Source organism: Chinchilla lanigera, unplaced genomic scaffold (genome assembly GCF_000276665.1).
Source record: "Chinchilla lanigera isolate Chin_1 unplaced genomic scaffold, ChiLan1.0 scaffold00005, whole genome shotgun sequence".
NCBI lineage: Eukaryota > Metazoa > Chordata > Mammalia > Rodentia > Chinchillidae > Chinchilla > Chinchilla lanigera.
Genome location: NW_004955406.1, coordinates 786,928 through 805,732, shown reverse-complemented (window position 1 = coordinate 805,732; position 18,805 = coordinate 786,928). Strand labels below are relative to the sequence as shown.

Below are 18,805 nucleotides of genomic sequence, written 5' to 3'. Positions count from 1 at the left end.
ATTTTTGCCCTCAAAATCAAGTTTGTATGTTTGTCTTTTTCTAAGCAATACTAAATATTCAGTAAGTAAATGATTTGCTGTCCTTGGGTACCTTACTACCAGGCTCTAATCATTTCAGGAAAAGGTCTTCCTAAAAATGTATACCTGCAAGTCAGGAAGATCAATTAATGAAGAAAACACGGCACTGAGTTTAGAAATTTTCTTCAAATGTTTCCTTAAGGAGGAACTTAGTAACAACTAAGTCCTCCCCAAAGGACTAGAACTAATTGGGTACAGCTACTAAATATGTAGTTAAGGAAAGAAATCAAATATTCATCACTCAGTATATAGTAAAATTCTTATCTTCACCTCTGTAAAACATGAATTATTTCTTCTACAAATTAAGTAATTTTATTAGTGGAAAACTAAATGTAAGTTGCTAAGTACAACTTTAGTTGTCTTTCAAAAGTTAAAGGAAAGAAAGAACTATTTCTGTGTTGGATTCTATATGCATACAAGCCAATGTGTATAATAACATTGTCCTAAGACAATATGCAGTAAAGACCAATATTAACAGACCCATGCTATGACTACTCACAAGTCAGGAAATGTTAATTAGTGCAAAAAGTATTCAGCAAACAGGCAAACAACACACATTAAAATTAACACTTCATAGCATGGACTACGCTGGTAACTAACCACGCAAATGGTAAAAATTAAAGATCCCACAGTAAGGGCTACATTTTGACTAATTAAACACAATATGATCCACAAGAAGTACCTTAAATTTGATTAGGATTTATGCTGTTAGTTGGAATTTGTGAATTTCTATCCATAATGGTATGAGTATTGATCAAGATAATTTCATATCTAGACCTACTAATTTATTAAGTTTATATTTTAGTTATTTTCCTTTTATGTATTTGGGGGGGAATTTTAAGAAATTAAGAATAATCCTTACAGTAAAGGTTTCCTTAACCTATCTATCTAAATAAGCTATTAATCAGAATTAAACTTTCTTTCTTTTGAAAGAGGTAGACTGGGATAAGGAAGAACTACCTTTTTCTGAAACATATAAATGATTCATTGCAATGTTACATTAACACAAGGCAATAAATATGGAATAGTATTCTCTAAAGAAAAAAGAAGGCTGGGAGGAAATTATATCGAGAACACGAGCTTTAGGATCAAGGCTATGAATATGGAAGCCGAATTCCTTTATATTCTTAGCCATGGAACCTTGGACAGAGTACTTATACTCTGTTCACTCATCACAAAAATAAGCGAAAGTTCTACCATGAAGGGACTTGCTGAGGATCAGAGTGGGTACTTACTGTTGAGAGAAATGATTTCATCATTCAAAACCTCTGCCTACAAACAAGAGAAACTGAGCATCAAAGCAGCAAGCCAGAAGCTTTCAAGGTGTGATCTCATGTGAAATCCAGAGGTTACCATAACAACAAGCACAGGCCTACCACCTTTCAGGGGTCAGAAACTATTCTGATTTGGGGATAGAGGGAGAAATGACAGACACATGCCAAGCAGTTGCATACCATTTTAGGAAGTGCCTGGACTCCTTACGGACACTATCAAGCTTTAAAAAGTTCCCAAACCCCTAAGTTTAAAAAAGAAAAAAAGGTATATACTTAAGCTAGTCCTATTTTAATATACAGATACCAGGAGAAGGAAAAAGGGTAAGGAAAGCACTCTTTCCCAGTTCAGTCACAAGGTTCTCTATCAAACAGAAAAAAATCATTCCCCCGGGGGCAAAGCTGCTCTGCCTGGTGCTCAACTGCAGGTGCTGCTGGGAGCTCCTCCCTGTCACCTTTGCCACCATGCACAAGGACCTCAGCAAGATTTCTATTCTCCCTACTCTGGCCACTTGCTGAAAACCAAGCCACAAGGAGCTTTAAAGAAAAAAGTCTAATTCTAACTTGCAATTTAATGGTTTAATAAGGAAAGTTCATTTGTATTCAAATCTGAGGACTGTTGTTTCGAATTTTTTGTTACTTCATTTAATGACTTTAAGAGCCATTAGAAACTTTCTTATTTCTTCTAAATGCTTCCACAATGCAAACTACTCGAAGAAGAAACTGCCTCAATGAAACAAAGTCAGACTAAAACAAGACAAAGGCTTAGGCTCTAAAAGGGAATCCTAATTCTTGTCGACATCCGTATATTCAAGTACATTTTAGGTAGAGGACATAATGAGTCTTGCTTATTGCTTATATATGCTCACTTAATATTTAGTGACTACATAACATAACCTGAATTCCTACACAATGAATGAGAAGACAACTGAACATTAATTCAAGTCCTACCACACTGTGTAACACGTAAGTTTTTAAAACTCTTCAGGATGAGCAAACTATCCAATGTGTGCTGCCAAATGGCAAAAGAAAAATATGACTTGGCTGAAAAATTCTGACAGTTTGGACTTCAAATTTTCTGCCACATTAACTCTGAAGTTTTTAGTTAAGTAAATGTGAGGGTAAAAGAAAATTATCAAAGATGTTTTTAACGGTTTCTAGCTTGACATAAATAGGATGTTAGGAAGCTATAGCAAAATTAATTACTTGCTCAAATTCATTCTAGCTATTGCTTTGATCCATAATTGAAAGAGAATTATGAATCATACAAAACTGACAGGAGGAAATTGAGTTCAAGAAAAAAATGAGTTATTAAAAAATGCAGTTTTTACTGTGCAATTTTCTAGACCTAAAGAAAATCAAAATACCAAGAGAAATAAAACTGCAGAAATAAAAGCAGAGCTGATAGCTTATTTTAATGGCCTTGAAGTAAAAAAGTAAAGGCAAGTAACAGAGGTAAATAAATAGAATACCATAGTTTAAAAGAAAAATCATCTATATTTTTCCATTTGGTGCCTAAAAATTAAGAAACCAACCTCCACACTGGAGAAATGTTTTTACAACATCAAGACGGGCCTTAAATGCCTCAGAAATTCCAGGTTGGCTAACAAATTTGAGCATCAATTTGTGGTTCGCTTATTCCTAGAGATGCTGTACATTATTCAGATACGCAGGCAGTATACCAGATGGTTTGGAATTTCTTTAGGCACACTGGAATCACCGCAAGTAAGATATCTAGGCAGGTTGTTTAAATGATCTTTGCTTCTTGGTCACCTTATATAAAATGTAGAGAGTAATGCACCTACCTGCAAGGATTTACACAGGATGACATATATATATGCAAGCACTGGCACCAAGTACTGTAATAACTTAGCAGCAACCCCAGCTGCACTGAGATTTCATCATGGGGGTAAAACAAACGTGTACGGTTTAGCAAATATTTGTTCAATCAATGAAAAAGAAAATTCCAGTAAGAAATACTAAACTAGAAAATAAAGGTTATTGTGTTCTGTAACACATTCATCCTGCCAAATCAGGCAAGATTTTTAGAATTTTATCCAAAAACACCAAGTGCCAGATGCTACAGTTATACTCTGCTGCCATTAAAAGGGCTGAGTTGTCCGTCAAGAAGTAAAAAGAGGAGAGCCTCTTCAAGAGAGCTCAGGGTTTTGCTACATTATACAGACACTGCACACAAGTACCTCCACGATTTGGGAGTGAAGCGGAAGGTACAGCAAGGAACTGTGTGGATCATACTTTTTAACCAAGTAATAACTTACCTACAATTCAAGGAGGGGGACAATCTGTACAGCATATTTTGTCTTCCTCTTTTAACAAGACATCAAATGGTGATTAAGACAGGTATACTGGAAAGGTAATTACAGGGGGTGGAAATGTCCTTTATCTTGTTTTGTGTGGGCTACACAAGTACATACAACTGCCAGAAGTAATAACATCAAGCACTTAAAAAACTGTTTTTTATTCCACCTTAATTATGCCATTCAAAAAAAATGTCTCATTACAAAAAGTGCTCTCTGCTTTTCTTACTGGAAAATGTGATTATGAAAGGTTCTTTAACCACATCTACATTCATTATACAACGAACGAAGAATGATCTGCTCCAACTCAACGTAACTGGGACAAGATACTCTTTCAACTTTTCAGATATAGGTGATCAGAAATTTTCTTTGCGATCACAGACTAATTCCTCATTTTCTACTTTCTGCAGAATCTAGGAATGGATATGTACTTTCAGGCAACATTCTTCCATCTTTTGGTCAAAACTGTAGTTTGAGCGTTGTCGGTGGAAAATTTACTTATTTCACTGCTTGTCTTGCAAGAAAAAGGCTCGAGAGGGGGAAAAAAAAAAAAAGGACAGGCATCACAGAGTTTCCAACTACAAAACTAAACTAAAAAAGAGGAATAACTTTTATCTCTAAAATATCCAGGGCGAATGTGGACAAATCATTTAAGTATTTTGGGATCTTGTGGTATCACAGGATACCAACTTTGCCATAAGGATAAAGTTAATCCGTGAGCACTCCGAGAAGTTAGAGCAAGCGTATTACTCTAAAGTAGTAACGGAGAGATGAAACTATGGCCACGCTACCAAACTCATACTTAACCCTAGAACGCTCAAGGTAGCGGAAAACGGGACCCATACCCAAGCCACAGAAAGGGAAGTGGGGGTCAGAGATTGCTGTCTCTCCCACTATTAAATTTCTAGAAATGTAGATTTCTGAGATTCCAACAAATTTAGTATCCTCGGGTAATTTCAGCGAGAAAATGGGCAGGAGGGCCGGGATCACGGTAAAGTAACCCTGTCCCTAGTGCTGCCGGCAATCAGGGGCCGGGAACCGCTTGGTACTACAATACACTAAGTGTGACACAAGCCACCGGCAAACATGTACTGCATTCCTCCACACGGCTTCAGCACACACCAAAACGCCTCCTCCAGGCGGTCCGCGCCGGGCAGGAGAGCGGCCCCGGCCTGCACGTCCTCGCCGTCCGTCACCACTCCCGCCCCGCAGCGGCAGTCCGGCGGCCTCGGCCGGGGCACCCGCCCCTGACCGCCCCTCCCCAGGGCCGCCAGCCTCACCAGCTGTTCCCGGCGGCTGGAGCTCCGATCGGTTGGCGCCCGGCGGCCCCGAACATTAACGACACCCAGGAGCCTGGCCTGGAGGCTCAGGCCCGAGAACTGACTCCAACTACTCCGGCCGGGTGACTTCCAAAGAGCAGTTCAGTATTTTAAGGAGAGCTTCCGGAAGCGGCCCAGAGGCGGAAACCGGAAGCTGGACGCAACCATCAATCCGCCCCCCAACACTGCTTGCCTTCTTTTAGTGGCAGCGTTTCACTGACAGAAAAGAGAAATAAATTAAACTTTCACTAGCCAAAAATTCCTAGCTCTTTTTCTGGTGTTCTTAAAACCTAATCACGGTGAAATAAAGAAAAGAAAAGTGAACCCTCCGGGACTGGCCAATGGTTCAGCCCGGTTGCCACGGAGACGGAGTAACACCAGCCGGGAGCCTGGGCGGAGTTCATGGCCACGTTAGCCCGGCTGCAGGCTCGCTCGGGGTTTGTAGGAAACCAGTACTACTTTAGGAACAGGTAAGTCAGGAAGAGTGGGATTGGCGGCAGGGCTTGAGCCCCTTGTTCCTCTGCGGGACTTTTCTGAGGACAGAGTACTTAATTCCTTAAACAGCACCCAGTTCTCCCGCTTAGCGGCTGCAAACTGAAGCAGAAGTTTAAAAGTAACTAGAGAGCATACTCCTGAGTGAAGTAAACCAGACCTGCATGTGCAAGCACCGCATTGTTTCACTAGTGTAAAACCTGAAAGAGTTACTTTAAACTAGGAGGTATGATAGACATTGTGAAATGATAGGAAAACACTCGAGGGTAAAGGGCAACTGGGATGTGGGAAAAGAGAAGGGAAAGAAGGAGAAATTTTGTATGTATGTATAGACAGAATAGTTAATGTAGTTGTTCTACTGTCTTCTATTTCTTTGCTGAAAGAAACTGTCAATGAGTCCTTGATTGATCAACATTGCATGTCTATCTGTTTTCATGAGAAACCACTTTGAAAATATCAATATGTAATACAACAAGCATTGTTAATTTCCTACCGCTTTGTTTGTAACTCTGTATTGTCTGTACTGTTCTTTTGCCGTTTTGTAAAAGGTTGTCTGTCTGTTAATGTTTTCCTCCTTTTATTTTTAAAATAAAAAATAAATAAGTAAATAAAAGTAACGTTATCCACACAAGGGTTTCAACAGAGACAGAGAGGCTTAGAGACCTGTGTGGAAATGATTTAAGGAACATCCCAGCATTGATGAAATTGTAAAGTGATGGGTTTTTCTTAAACATCATCACTTCTCTGGTGAAATCTGAGCTGTCCCTGTCCGGGAAGGTGCAGTGGCCTGACTGGGCCCGGAGCTCAGTGTGGCCCCAGGCCTGTCCAGGCATTGGAGCCACCTTTGTCACAGTGATCTCTATTGTTCCATGACTCATCCCCCGTCTTAAAGTGCAAGTGAACTATTCTGACAAGATGATCAGTACCGCTATACCTATTAATTAACAGAGGAGAGCTGAGGAAGGTACTAGCAGCGCTTTTCGGCTCCCTACGACTAGGGAGCGGCTCCTTGTAACAGCGGCAGACTTCCAGTTTGGGTCACCCAGTACAGTGACTTGGCAGATCAATGGAAAATCAGTCAAGACGACAGGCTTTCTGAGAAGTTCTTCTTTTAATATTTATCTCACTCCCGCTGTATTATTTCACCATGTATCTATTACAACATTGATCACAATGATATTTTTGTGAGACAATATGTATCTCACCTTTTCAGCTCCTAGAAAGACAATGTCTTTTCTTGCTTACCCTTATTTTAGACTCAACAGTGTCTTAGTTCCTGACACATAATAGCTGGGCAATAATTATTTGTTGAATAATTACATTAATGAATCTCTCAATCACTTGTTTTTAGGCAAAAATGCTAAAAATAGCTAGAAATTCTCTATTTAGTAGCATTTAGAAATTATCTATTTAGTTAACATTCTTTTAGAGCATGTGGCAGGCCCCGTATTTACTTATGATAAATATATATAAGTGAAATAATTTCCATTCCATGTGACGTTTACTGCCTCGTGTGGAATATAGGTGTTTAAAAATTTAATTGTGATGTAGTAAAATAGAACAAGAAGAGAAACACCTAACATTTCTTAAATATGAATTATATATAAGGCATTGTTTTCAGAACTTTGTCATGTATTTCATTTATTAGAGTATTAAAATATTAATCTATTTTCCCAACATTTTCATTAATATATATTGGCTATATAGATTAACAGGCTTCATTTTGGCAGATTTGTACACGCACATAGCACACTTTAACCATGTCCCTCCATTACCGCCCCTTTCTTATTCCCTTTTCTTCTGCTCCTTCTTCCCTTCCTCTTGTTTATTTATTTATTTATTTTGGTACCAGGAATCGAACTTAGGACCTCGCACTTGCCGGGCAGGCGCCCTTCCACTGAGCTAAATCCCCAGCCCCTTCCTCTTATTTATTAATAGTCTCCCTTCTACTTTCTTGTTATCTATTTTAGACGCCACATGTCAGGGAGAACAGGAGATATTTATCTTTCTGAGTCTGAATTATTTCACTCGACATGAAGCTCCCCAGACCCATCTATTTTTCTGTAAGAGGCAAAATGGTGTTTATCTTTTATATATAGCACATTTCCTTATCTGTTCATCTGCTAGTGGGCAGCTTGCCTGGTTCTATATCTTGAAGACTGTACTTTGTCCCACAATAAACTTGGGCATACAGGAATCCCCATGGTATGCTGACTTTAATTCCTTCAGTGTATACCAAGGATTGGTACATCTGGTCAGAATTGTGATCATCAAGAATATAAATAAAATGAAATATGCTGGTGGGGATGTACAGAAAAAGGAACGCTTCCATAAATGTAAATTAGTACAACCACTGTGGAATCAATATGAAGGTTCCTCAAAAAACCTACAAAGACATACTTGTGGAGCTCTAGAACACTATTCCAGAAAATCCGGATGAAGCACCACACAACAGCAAAAGACATAATTTCTCCTAATGTATTTCAGGATCAACCTTTGTCCCTATTTTCTGGCTTTTGACAATGGACATATTTCCTCAAACTTGGAGATAGCTTACACAAATGATTAGTGCTATTGCAAAGGCCATGATGAAAGTAAACTAGCATTCCTAACACTTCACACTTCATTATTATTAGTAATAATATTTTTAGTGTGAAGGAAAGTCTAAAGGTCATGAAGGAATCAAAATTCCAAATTCTGCCTGTTTTAAATAATTAAGTCCCTGCATGGCAGTAAATACTTTTTAAACGCACTTTTCCGAAGTCCAGTTGAGGTAAAGAAAATACCAACAAAATACCAACAAATGACTAGCTAAAGGCTGATAATTTGCATGCAATTCATTACCCTGTATAAATCTAAAACATAATTTCCTTTAATGGGGTTGCTTTTAGAATCTGTTATTCCCAAAATATAAATTTGTTTATTCCAGCAACCAACAGCAGTTCTTAATTGTGTTCTTAGACCTACTAGCAAACTGGTTCAGTGTCCTTGAATTTGAGCGTTCACCTTTTCCCTAGTAATCTCAGCATACTTGCCCTATGCATCCGAACAGTAGCATACTTGACTATGAGTCACTTTTATTCTATTAAATTACTAAATTTTCTGTTTCATCATTTTGACAAGTGAACCTTAGCAAAGCTTTTTCCAAGTGTATAGGGATGATTTGTGCCAAACGTAGGGAAAATTCAATTTTAGCACTATGTTACTTTAGATTTGAATAAAAACTCTTAAACATTTACTTTACTTGAACTCTTTAAGTATTAGTTTTAACACCTGTAAAAGAAACAAAATTGCTGGTTTATATGTTAATTAAAAAGGTTAATGATCATTATTTATTTATTAGGCACATTACTTAAGTGCCCAATAAATTTGTAATTATATAGGAAATCACAGAAAGACAAAATACAAAAGGTATATGATCAACAGAGTGGATGTTAAATAATCCATTAGTTAATGTCTATTCCTGGGTTTCTTTCTCTTTATTGAAAACTTAAAAATGTTCATTGATGTATTAGTCAAAATTTTCATTGGCATATTTGTAACATATATATTTAGTGAAGTGCATGAACTGTCGATGTGCACCTCTGCAATTTTTACATGCATATGTATGGTATCTGTGTAACCTTCACTGAGATAAAATTCTTCAGTGTTTCTTCTTAAAAAATTACAAAGTAAAGAGAAATATATTTAAAAAGAAAGAATGTGTTTCTAAAACTAACAGCCAATATCAGACGTATTTATGAAATAAGATATAGTTCCATTTAACTCAAAAGCAAAATAAAAATTCACACTAATCCTGCCTATGCCTCATTCTTTTAAAAAGGAGAACATGTTCACTGCTTTCTCATTAAAGAGGAAAAAAATTGTAAGTTTTGCTGACTCAGTCCATCACTGGCAAGGTAACCTAAATACCCCTATGTACATATCAAGAAGTTGGAAATCTGTGAACATAAATACCCAGGGAAACTTCACAAACCCTTTAAGGAAAAGCTAGTTTAGCCTAAAGGAAGGATTTTAAGCCCACCAACCAAAACAGGAGGATACTGTGGAGTTGAAACTAATGAACAAAACAGTGTGTTAATAAAATGATGGTAACTTTTGCATAATAAAAATTAGAGGAGAAAAGGTAACCTACTTTAACAAAAAAATTTTAATTGAGAAATATAAAGCTGAATTAAAGATAAAATGGTCACTACTAGAATGTAAATGTTTTAGGAAAACAAATCAACAAATATCCATAAACATGCATAAATAGAAACGATGTGTGATAAGATTAATAAGATGGCAGACATAGCAGAAGACTTTGTATATGTGAGTGGTAATCACTGCTGGATTTAGAGTGGAAAAGAAATAGGTTAATGATAAAGAAATACTAGAAGAAACTTTTCTAAGCTGAAGGAAGTTTCACTTTGAGTAGAAAAGACTGTCTGAGTCTCAGATTTCTTTTAAAGACCTGCTTTTTAGATATTGTAGGATGAAATTTCAAGAATACAGGAAAAAATACCTCACAAGCTTCTAATCTTGCCAGAAGAAAAATATTCCTGAAGAAGAATGCTAGCCCTGGATACCCTATCTGCTAAACACAGGAACGTAGAAGATAGAAAAAATGATAATCATTAATCATTCAAGATGGCATTTAACAATCCTAGCGAAGATTTATGTTTTGAGCACAGTATGAAAGGAAGACATTTTCAGACATGCAAAGACTCAGAGTTATATCATCCATAGGCTTTTCTCTGAGGAAATACATTTAAGAAAGTACAATATTCTGTAATCAAATGAATTTTAAATCAGACCAACAATCTCAAGGGAAGAAAAATGAATGAAATAGTAGAAACAGCAATGCGAGTTTTACCTTCCGACGTACAGTTAAATCTAAACGAACATTATGTTACTGAGATTTGCGAGATACATCATTATATATAGATAGAAGAATCCAGCTGATATCTTAAGAATTCTTCCTAGTCATCTCCTTGGGCAAGTTTGAAAGTTCACTGTCCATTTTCTGTCTTCCAGGTGAGTTCAGGCAGTAGTCTGACTGATTGTCAACTGAGTACATAATACAGATTATTTTTTTTTCCAGCTTCTAATACCAACTTCAGCACCACTTTTCTGCCAACATGAGTAACCTCTACGCTGGCCTTTAGAATTTCCCCATCTCTGTGTCACTTAGCTCCAAAGTGATAAATTTTCAGCAGCAGCGTACCACACTGTTTAATCTTTGTTTTCTTTTCAGAGTACGTGGGCTTGAATTCAAGGCCTTCCCACTGAACTGCATCCTTACCCTTATTCACTTATTTATATATTTTTAAGAAACAGTCTTGCTAGGTTGCTAAGTTGCCCGGGTTGGGCTTCAGTTTGTGATCCTTCTGCCTCAGCCTCTCAGAGTGCTTGAATAGCAGGCCGTTACCACCACACCTGGCTTTTTAAATTTTTATATAGTCAGACTGGTAAATCAGTTCCTGTGGTATTAGGAAAGATTTTAGTCCTTCAGGAAGTAGTCTTTCCCAACCCAAGATTATACAGTAATTCTCTACATTTCCTTATCATACAGTTTCTTACTGTAATTAAATACTGAGCATTGTTCCTGGCCCGTCCTCCCTCTCTCCCTTCCCCCTCCTTGCTTCCCTTCCTCTCTTCCTTTCTTCCTTTCTTCCTTCCTTCCTCTCTTATTTCTTCCCGTATTTAAATTTTAAAACAGGATTTTATATACGCTGCTAAGGTGCCCATGCTGGGTTCCAACTTGTGATAACTTTGCCTCAGCCTCCAGTGGTGCTGGGATTAAAGGTGTGTGCCTCCAGGCCTGTCTAAATACCATTTTTAGTAGCCTCAAAATGTTGTTTGATACATAAAGGTCACTTTTTCCTTTTATCTTCTAGAAAGGCTCTCATATATATACAATTTGTGTAAGAGAATATTTTATGTTCAGAGTCATATATACAAAAATGTCATTGGAGCATTATTTCTAATAGAAAAATGCCTGTCAGTAAATTTTATTATTTGTAAAGAGTGTGGCTAGATAAATTAAGAAATATAGACATGGTAGAATATAAACAGTTTTAAAAAATTTACACATAATGACATGGAAAAGTCTTTGAGTCAAATTAAGGCAAAACACAGGTCATTCCATAGTCTTAAGTGAAATCAAAGACACATGTTTAAATATCACATTGCTTTTCTGGTGTGAGAAACTGAAAAGGTAAATAAGGACTGAAATATATAATAGATATTGTGCAACAGGAAAAAAACCAGTCAGTTGGGGAGGGGAATAAGGGAGAGGAGAAAGGGAGAGGAAGGAAGGGAAAAGAAAAAGAACAGAAGGAAAAATGGAAACGAAGGAGCAGGGAGTGGGAAAAAAGAAGAATCAATTTGCAGGTACAAATTCCCTATGAAGAATGTGATCATTATGTATATTTAAAATGTACCAATAATATTAATTTTAGAAAATTCTGATTCAGCTGGGCATGGTGGTGAACACCTGCAATCCCAGCACTCAGGAGATTGCTATTTCGAGGCCAGCTTCAGCTACATAGTGAATTCAAGGTTGGCCTGAATTGCATAGCAAGACCCTGTCTCAAAAAAGAAACAAAAAAAATTTGACTTAGATTCACAAAATCATGTATCTTAGGACGGCAAAAGTAGATCTCAGTAACACATTTTATGTAAGATTGTTGAAGAGTAACTATGAAAATACAAGGGAAAACGTAGAATCTATTTAATAGAAACCAAGAAAATAGTCTTAAATTTCATTAATACAGCCAACAATGTAGAATCTGATCGCAGAGGAAAAAGAAAAGTGAGGTTAGCCAAACACCCCTGGTTTTTAGTTTAGGTTTGTTTGGGTTTTTTTGGTTGTTGTTGGTTTTGGTTTATTGGGTGGTTTGTTTTTGGTTTGTTTGTTTTTGTTTGTTTGGTTTTTTTGTTTTTTTGGCCTAGAGAAATTTTTGAGCAAATTCCAAACTCATATAAAAATGGAGCAAAATGACACATAGCCAGGAGGGAAAAAAATCAGCCCGTAGAAAAGAAACAAGCAAACTCAGAAATGTAAAGATAATAGAATTATCAGATAATGGTTTTCAACTAGCTATTTAAAATATGCTTATGGACTTAGAAAAGATAAACATAATATCTATATAGTATTTAAAATTATTAAAATAACCTCAAATTTACAGAAAAATTACAAATATTTTTTTTCTGAGTCATATGAGAATAAATGTTACGTGGTCCCATAAATGCTTTACACATAAGGATATTCTCTATGTAGTCACAATTACACCATCAAAAGCAGGAAATTAGCACTGACCTATTTGTATGATCTACTGTAATTATTGGTTTCCACTGAAGCTTTACCATTTGCCCTTCAAAATGTTCTTTATAGCAAAAAGATAGTTTCTCTTGTCTCTTTGATTGTCTTAAGTGTGGAACATTTTCTCAACTTTGATTTACATCACCTTCAAACTTTTTGAAAATTGCAGAGTGATTATTTTTTAGAATATCCCACAAATTAGGTTTGTCTGGTTTTTCTCTTGATTGGATTCAGGTTACATATTTTTGGCAGGAAAATTTCGGGCTAGGGATGTAGCTCAGCAGTGCAGCTCCTGCCTGGCATGCATGAGGCCCTGAGTTCAATTCTTGGTAGAAAGAAAAAGAGCATTTCCTAAGTGATGCAGTGATCTCATTGTATCCTACCAGACACATCATGGTTTTGATTTGCCCCATAACTGACAGAATTAGTTTGATCAGTTTATGAAGGTGATGTCTGCTAGGCTTTCACTGGAATGGTCTTTTTTTACCTTTGCAATCAATAAATGTTTTTCAAAGCAGTACCTTCAGACTCTATATGTTTCTCATTCCTCATCCAATGTTTAAATTTAGTGATGTCAGAATGAACTCTTGTCTCTCATTTTATGCAGGGTGTTAAACTCCATTTTCCTTATTTTCATGCTTACAGTAGTCTCCCTTCCCTCCTCCTTTCTTTCTTTCTTTTCCTTCTTTCCTTTTTCTTCCCCAGTCCTTCCTTCCATTTTTCTTCCACCCACTCCCTCCCTCCTCGTTCTTCTCCCTGTCTCTCTCTCTCTGACAGGGTCTCGCTGTGTTGCCCAGTCTGCTGTCCATCTCCCAGACACTGGGGATCCCCCTGTCCCTCCTGGGACTGCAGCATGCCCGCCCATCCCTATCCTTTCTGACAGGGAGAATCCTGGCTCCCACTATTCTCAATTCATGTACTTCTTGATTAATCCCTGTACACGTAACCAAACTCCTGTCCCTTGCACTTTCCCTCTTACCTGGGTGTCCTCCTCACCCAGCATAGTCTCTACCCTTCCATGCTGTAAACCATCCCATCCCTGCCAGCCAGATGCCCAGAAGCCACCTGCGTCAGTCGTGGATTCTCATTCCCTGCCCTGGATGCCCGTGTACGTGGACCCTTTCCTCACCTTTCCTTGACCCAGAAGCCAAGTCTCCTCTCCAGGGAGTTCTGTCCTTACCAAGCTCAGGCACTGACATTTGACCCCAGGCCTACAGCGCCTGTGATCCTGCACCCCTTTAACCTAGCTAGCATGGACACCTATTATCCCCGCCCATTGCTGATGGCTTTCGGATGGGGTTGTCAGGAACTGAAGTGAAAAAGAGGAAGGAAAGTAAATCCAAATACTTTTAGAATGCACTGATAGAAATCGGTGTGATGAAGTATGGGAACTCCTACTTTGTGATCTAGTGGTCCTAGTGTATTGCAACCCCTTTTCCACTGAGCTGTGAAATAGTAATAATAATGAGGGCTATCAACAAAAACCAGAAATAGGGTTCCAGTTCTCAAGTATAGTCCCCGTTCTCAACATCGAGTGTCTCTCCTTAGGCACTCGGGTAGTGATCAGAACAGCAGGTAAGACCTCAAGACCAAACAGTGAATTTATATGTAAAACAACAATCATTTTACATATCAACATATCTGGTAGCGTAAGTCAGCTAATACTGGGACTTTATTCCCACTGTCTAAAATAGTTTCACATTATCTAATAATGAAAGAAGGAAAGATTATTGGGTTTCATTATTATTTATTAATATCTAATATACACAGATCAGACTAAGCAGTCTATTCATATGTAAAAGCATTTTTTGCATATTACTGTAAAGATATTTAGCCACACATTCTTTTCTCATTTTATATTTATTATCAGTTAATTTCTAGCCATGAATGATACACAGGAATAGTGTCATACAGGGGATAGTGCTTATTTCCAATGGATGATGAAATTACTGGAAAGTTCTGACTTTTTCCTGATGTTTTATTACATTACTGGTAATACTTCCAGTCTTTCATCATTATTAATTCATTTAGTATTCATTGTGATAATACTGATCATAATAAATTTATTTCAAATTCATGTAGATGTCATATTTTATTCACTGCTATAGGATTTTCATTATAATTTGGAACTAATTAATATACCATTAAAATAAAGTGTTACCCACATTTTTCATTTTAAACATAAAATGTCTAGCAGTTCATGACATATTGAATGAGTATTCAGTATCCCAATGGTAACCCAAGTATCTGAAATTTCATTTTCAAGCAGTTAAAAAAGAGCAACAGAAAAATGTGCATAGAAATATTTCAACACATAAGTTAAAGCTTAGCAGTAAGTTAACTAGTTAACTTTTAGTGGTTTTCTTTTATTTACAACATATAGCTCTTATTAACACATAAGTGCTTTGTTTATATACATTATTGTTAATACTCCAAAAAGAAATTATTTAATTTTCCACTCTACTGGTGTCACCATGACAGATTAAAAAACATAAACTCAAAGCACTGAATTTGATTGTTTGTCTTTTGCATTTATAATGACACTAAGAATGAGCCCAATCTAAAATACTGGTAACTAATGAGATACCTTATATACTAGTTTGAAGAAGCATGAGGTGAATGTGTGTGCTTTATTCTCATCCTCCCACTCCCTGATGGTTTGAGTAGTTTAAGAACACTCTGTAAAAAGATAGAAAATAAAGCTAGGGAGGGAAGGGAGGAAAAAGGGAAGAGAAGGAGAAATAGAGGAAAGAAAGACAGCTTAAGTGATAGTTGAAGCCCAGGCAGAAGGGCTTTGTACACACATTAGGGTAGCTACTGAACTTCTGGAGTATCACCCTGTGACAGCAGAACCACACATCCCTCTAGGTCATAAAGATTTAGAATGAAAGATGTCAAGTAAGATATGGAAAAAGCAAAATGAGGTCCAGTTATAAGAAGCAAATTTAGTACACACAGCTGAGTGGAAGGCATCAAGAGGAGAGACCAAAATTACCTGTGAAATGCTGTGGAGAAGTCACGGAAACAAGATGGCAGTCCATGGATTTCAGAGAATGGGGTATTTGTTTGTTTGTTTGTTTTCTTCCAGTACCAGGAATGGAACTCATGACCTTGTGCTTGCTGGGCAGGCGCTGTGCCTCTGAGCTAAATCCCCAGCCCCAAATGGGGAATTTCCTGTTCCTCTGAAATCTTACCCTAGTCAACAGCAGGACGTGACAGAAAATATGTAAAAATGTCATGTATGGAAAAACATGATGGGGCTACTTCTCTTTCCCTTCCTTCTTTCCTTTCCTCCTTCCCTCATTCCATTTTCCCTTTTCTCTTCCCACGATTATTTGCCGCGCTCCTCTAATGAATCAGAGGCTTCGCTGTGTGTGGGAGGACAGGCGTGAGAAAGATGAGAGCCCAGCTAGCACAGTAAAGATGTTGTGGTTAGTAGGTGGAAGGAAGTTGAGAGTACTGTGCAGATAAATCCTTCTGGAAGTTACGGTTGGAAAAATCATTTCAACAGGAAATGGTCATTTGTGAGGATCTACAAGTGAGAGGGAATGTGGCATGCTCAAGGAATCTTGGAGTGGAGTGGCTCGGTGTGAGAGCAGTGGGGAACGAAGACCTGGGAGAATCTGTGTAGGACACATCTGCAAAGACTTGGACATCCTGAGGGTTCTGGACTCCCTCAGGAGGTTGGGGATGCTTTGTGCAGATTGGTATTAAAGGGTTTCAGAAAGAAAAGGCATGATTAAATTTATGTTTTCAAATCATCACTGCATCCAATGTCAGTGATATTAAGGGTTCATACATATTAATAGTAGCAAACAAGTTGGCCTTTGAACCCATACAGAATAAACTCATTTGTATAAATGAAAACCATGAGGAGTTTAGGAATATTTGTTCGGGATGCATACATTGGGAAGTCTATCAAGGGAATGATAAAACACAAATTTCAGACAGATAAGGCTAAATGGGTAAGGGCGAGAGTGAAATGCCACACGCACACACAAAAAGCTTCATAATTATTGGCAGCATCAAATTTATTAGGCTCAGTGGGACTTACACAATTGACTTTTTAAAAAAATTATTGTTTTATAGCATGTATCTTTATACATCTAAATGCTCTTTCTGTATTTATGAAATATTCTATGCAACATTTTTAAAAAGACGGCTGCAAGGACACAGTGCCTGAGACCCACGGTTGAAAAAAGGAAAGGTTGATCGGGGCTTTCGGTTCAGCCCACGGTCAGCAGGCTCCATGACACAAACTGCGTGGTGCAAGGGCTTGAACAGAGGAAAGCTACTCACTTCGTGGCAACCAAGAAGCGAAGCGCAAAGCGAGAGGAGCCAGTCATACAACATTCCAGTCCCTTCTGAGTGACTCACCCCAGCCAGGCCCGCCTCCCAACAGCTCGGAACTCAGTCAGTGGACTGAGGATGAGGATGATGCCCCGTGATCCACTGTCTTTCCAAAGGCCCTACCTCCGAACACTGGAGATTTGGGGGCACTCTAGACCTCAGCGGTAATGAGCAATGTCGCTCTACTAATTGGGAAAGGGAGAGGGGGATAGCGGTTACAGCACGGTACATAAAATGAAGATGGAGATTAGCATGACTAAGCCTTTTCTGTATACGATTCAGCAAAACCTAAACACTGGGTTTCCAATCTTTCTGAGTCCCATGGCTCGGCCCCGTAAATGGACCTTCTGAGAATGCTAGCCAGAGCAGACATTCTATGTTAGATTTGTTTTACATGGAGGCCGTTTATTTAACTGATGAATGCATTAACTATGAAGGCAGTTCAATCTTGCATGATACATGCATAGTGGCATTTAAACAGTAAATTCAAATAATTATGCTTTAAAATAATGACATCATAACACAATTGTTTTTTATTTCCTAATAAAACTCACTGTTAAATTAATTAGTTGCAAAATAGGCGATTATAAAAATGGAAAAAGTAAAGCTGTTGAAAGCACGTGGCTTCTCAGAGGAAGGTTAATTCTTAAAACACAGCTCATTATTTTTGAAATGTTTTTTATTTATTTTAGTTTAATTATTTAAATGACATTGGAATTATAATTATCATTTTTGGAGGAAAGTACCAATTAAGTTTCACAGTGACTTGCTTTAGAGTTACATTGCTCAGAGTTACTCATAAAATGCTTATTGAACTTTTTGTTTTTTAGTGTTGTGGATGCATTTAGAAAAAAAGAGAATCATGCAGCAGTTAAAATCCAGAGCTGGTTTAGGGGCTGTCAAGTCCGGGCATATATCAGGTACAGTGATTTATCATGAAAACGCTTTTCTCAGAAAATGTAATGTATTCATGTAGTGAGTATTTCAAATAGTCTTTTATTTTACTCATGAAGAAAGTATTAGATTATATCATGTCCTTTAAAGGAAATACACAGCAAATCTCAGTTTTTTCTTATCGAATATTTATCATATCTCTACTTTTAATAATTCTTAAGAGTATGGATAAAATTGTTTGATGAGAGTCTTTTTCCCGAATTCTATAGGAGGTAGTTAGTGACTGGGTTTTTATGTACAGCAATAAACTCAGTGATGAGTAGGACAGGTCTGAGGAGCTGTTCCCATCTTCTCTAACACGGAGGGAGAGCAAAGTAAATGACAACCAAGTAATGTCGTTCAGATTATACCAAAAGACTAAGAGCATTTCCTTTCTCTATTTATCCCTTTTTTCTCTAGTTCAAGCACTCTCTGTCTCCTTTTAACTCTGAAAAGAAGCTAATCCCAGGTAGAGGGAAGGACAGGCCTAGTGGATCATGATTTAGAAAACAAGCTGAGGGTTACATTTTACAGTACTTCCTTACACTCTCCTGAGGAAGCCAGCCTTGGAAAGTTCGAGTCTGGAGAGGAGGCTTCCTTTGGCCACTATAAAAGGTAGGAACATGGCAGAAAAGTATTGTTAATTCAGCAGACTAACACGATGTTGGTTTTGGCACGTGAAGGACTGCAAGGTAACAACGAAGAAGGGACTTACTGGGGCTGGGGATTTAGCTCAGC

At 37.7% G+C, this 18,805-nt stretch overlaps 2 protein-coding genes across 8 annotated transcripts in view; one reads left to right on the top strand and one right to left on the bottom strand.

Annotated features, from left to right (window-relative positions):
* Gpatch2 (G patch domain containing 2) overlaps positions 1–5,237 on the bottom strand; it is a 162,509-nt gene extending 157,272 nt beyond the window's left edge. For 4 of the 5 annotated variants that reach the window (XM_013519835.1, XM_005374711.2, XM_013519852.1 and 1 more), the window contains exon 1: positions 4,948–5,237. Coding sequence is in view for 3 of the 5 variants with exons in the window: in XM_005374711.2 (XP_005374768.1) it covers positions 4,948–5,003 (56 nt within the window). In the remaining 2 variants the exon portion in view is untranslated. Of the gene's footprint in view, positions 1–3,628; positions 3,716–4,947 lie in introns of all 5 variants that reach the window. The other variant, XM_013519850.1, reaches the window with a different exon arrangement.
* Positions 5,238–5,363: 126 nt separating this feature from the next.
* The window catches only part of Spata17 (spermatogenesis associated 17), a 200,932-nt gene continuing 187,490 nt past the window's right edge, over positions 5,364–18,805 (top strand). For all 3 annotated transcript variants that reach the window (XM_005374709.2, XM_005374707.2, XM_013519819.1), the window contains exons 1-2: positions 5,364–5,456; positions 17,965–18,054. In XM_005374709.2, the coding sequence (XP_005374766.1) occupies positions 5,389–5,456; positions 17,965–18,054 (158 nt within the window). In that variant the 5' untranslated portion in view covers positions 5,364–5,388. The remainder of the gene's footprint in view (positions 5,457–17,964; positions 18,055–18,805) is intronic.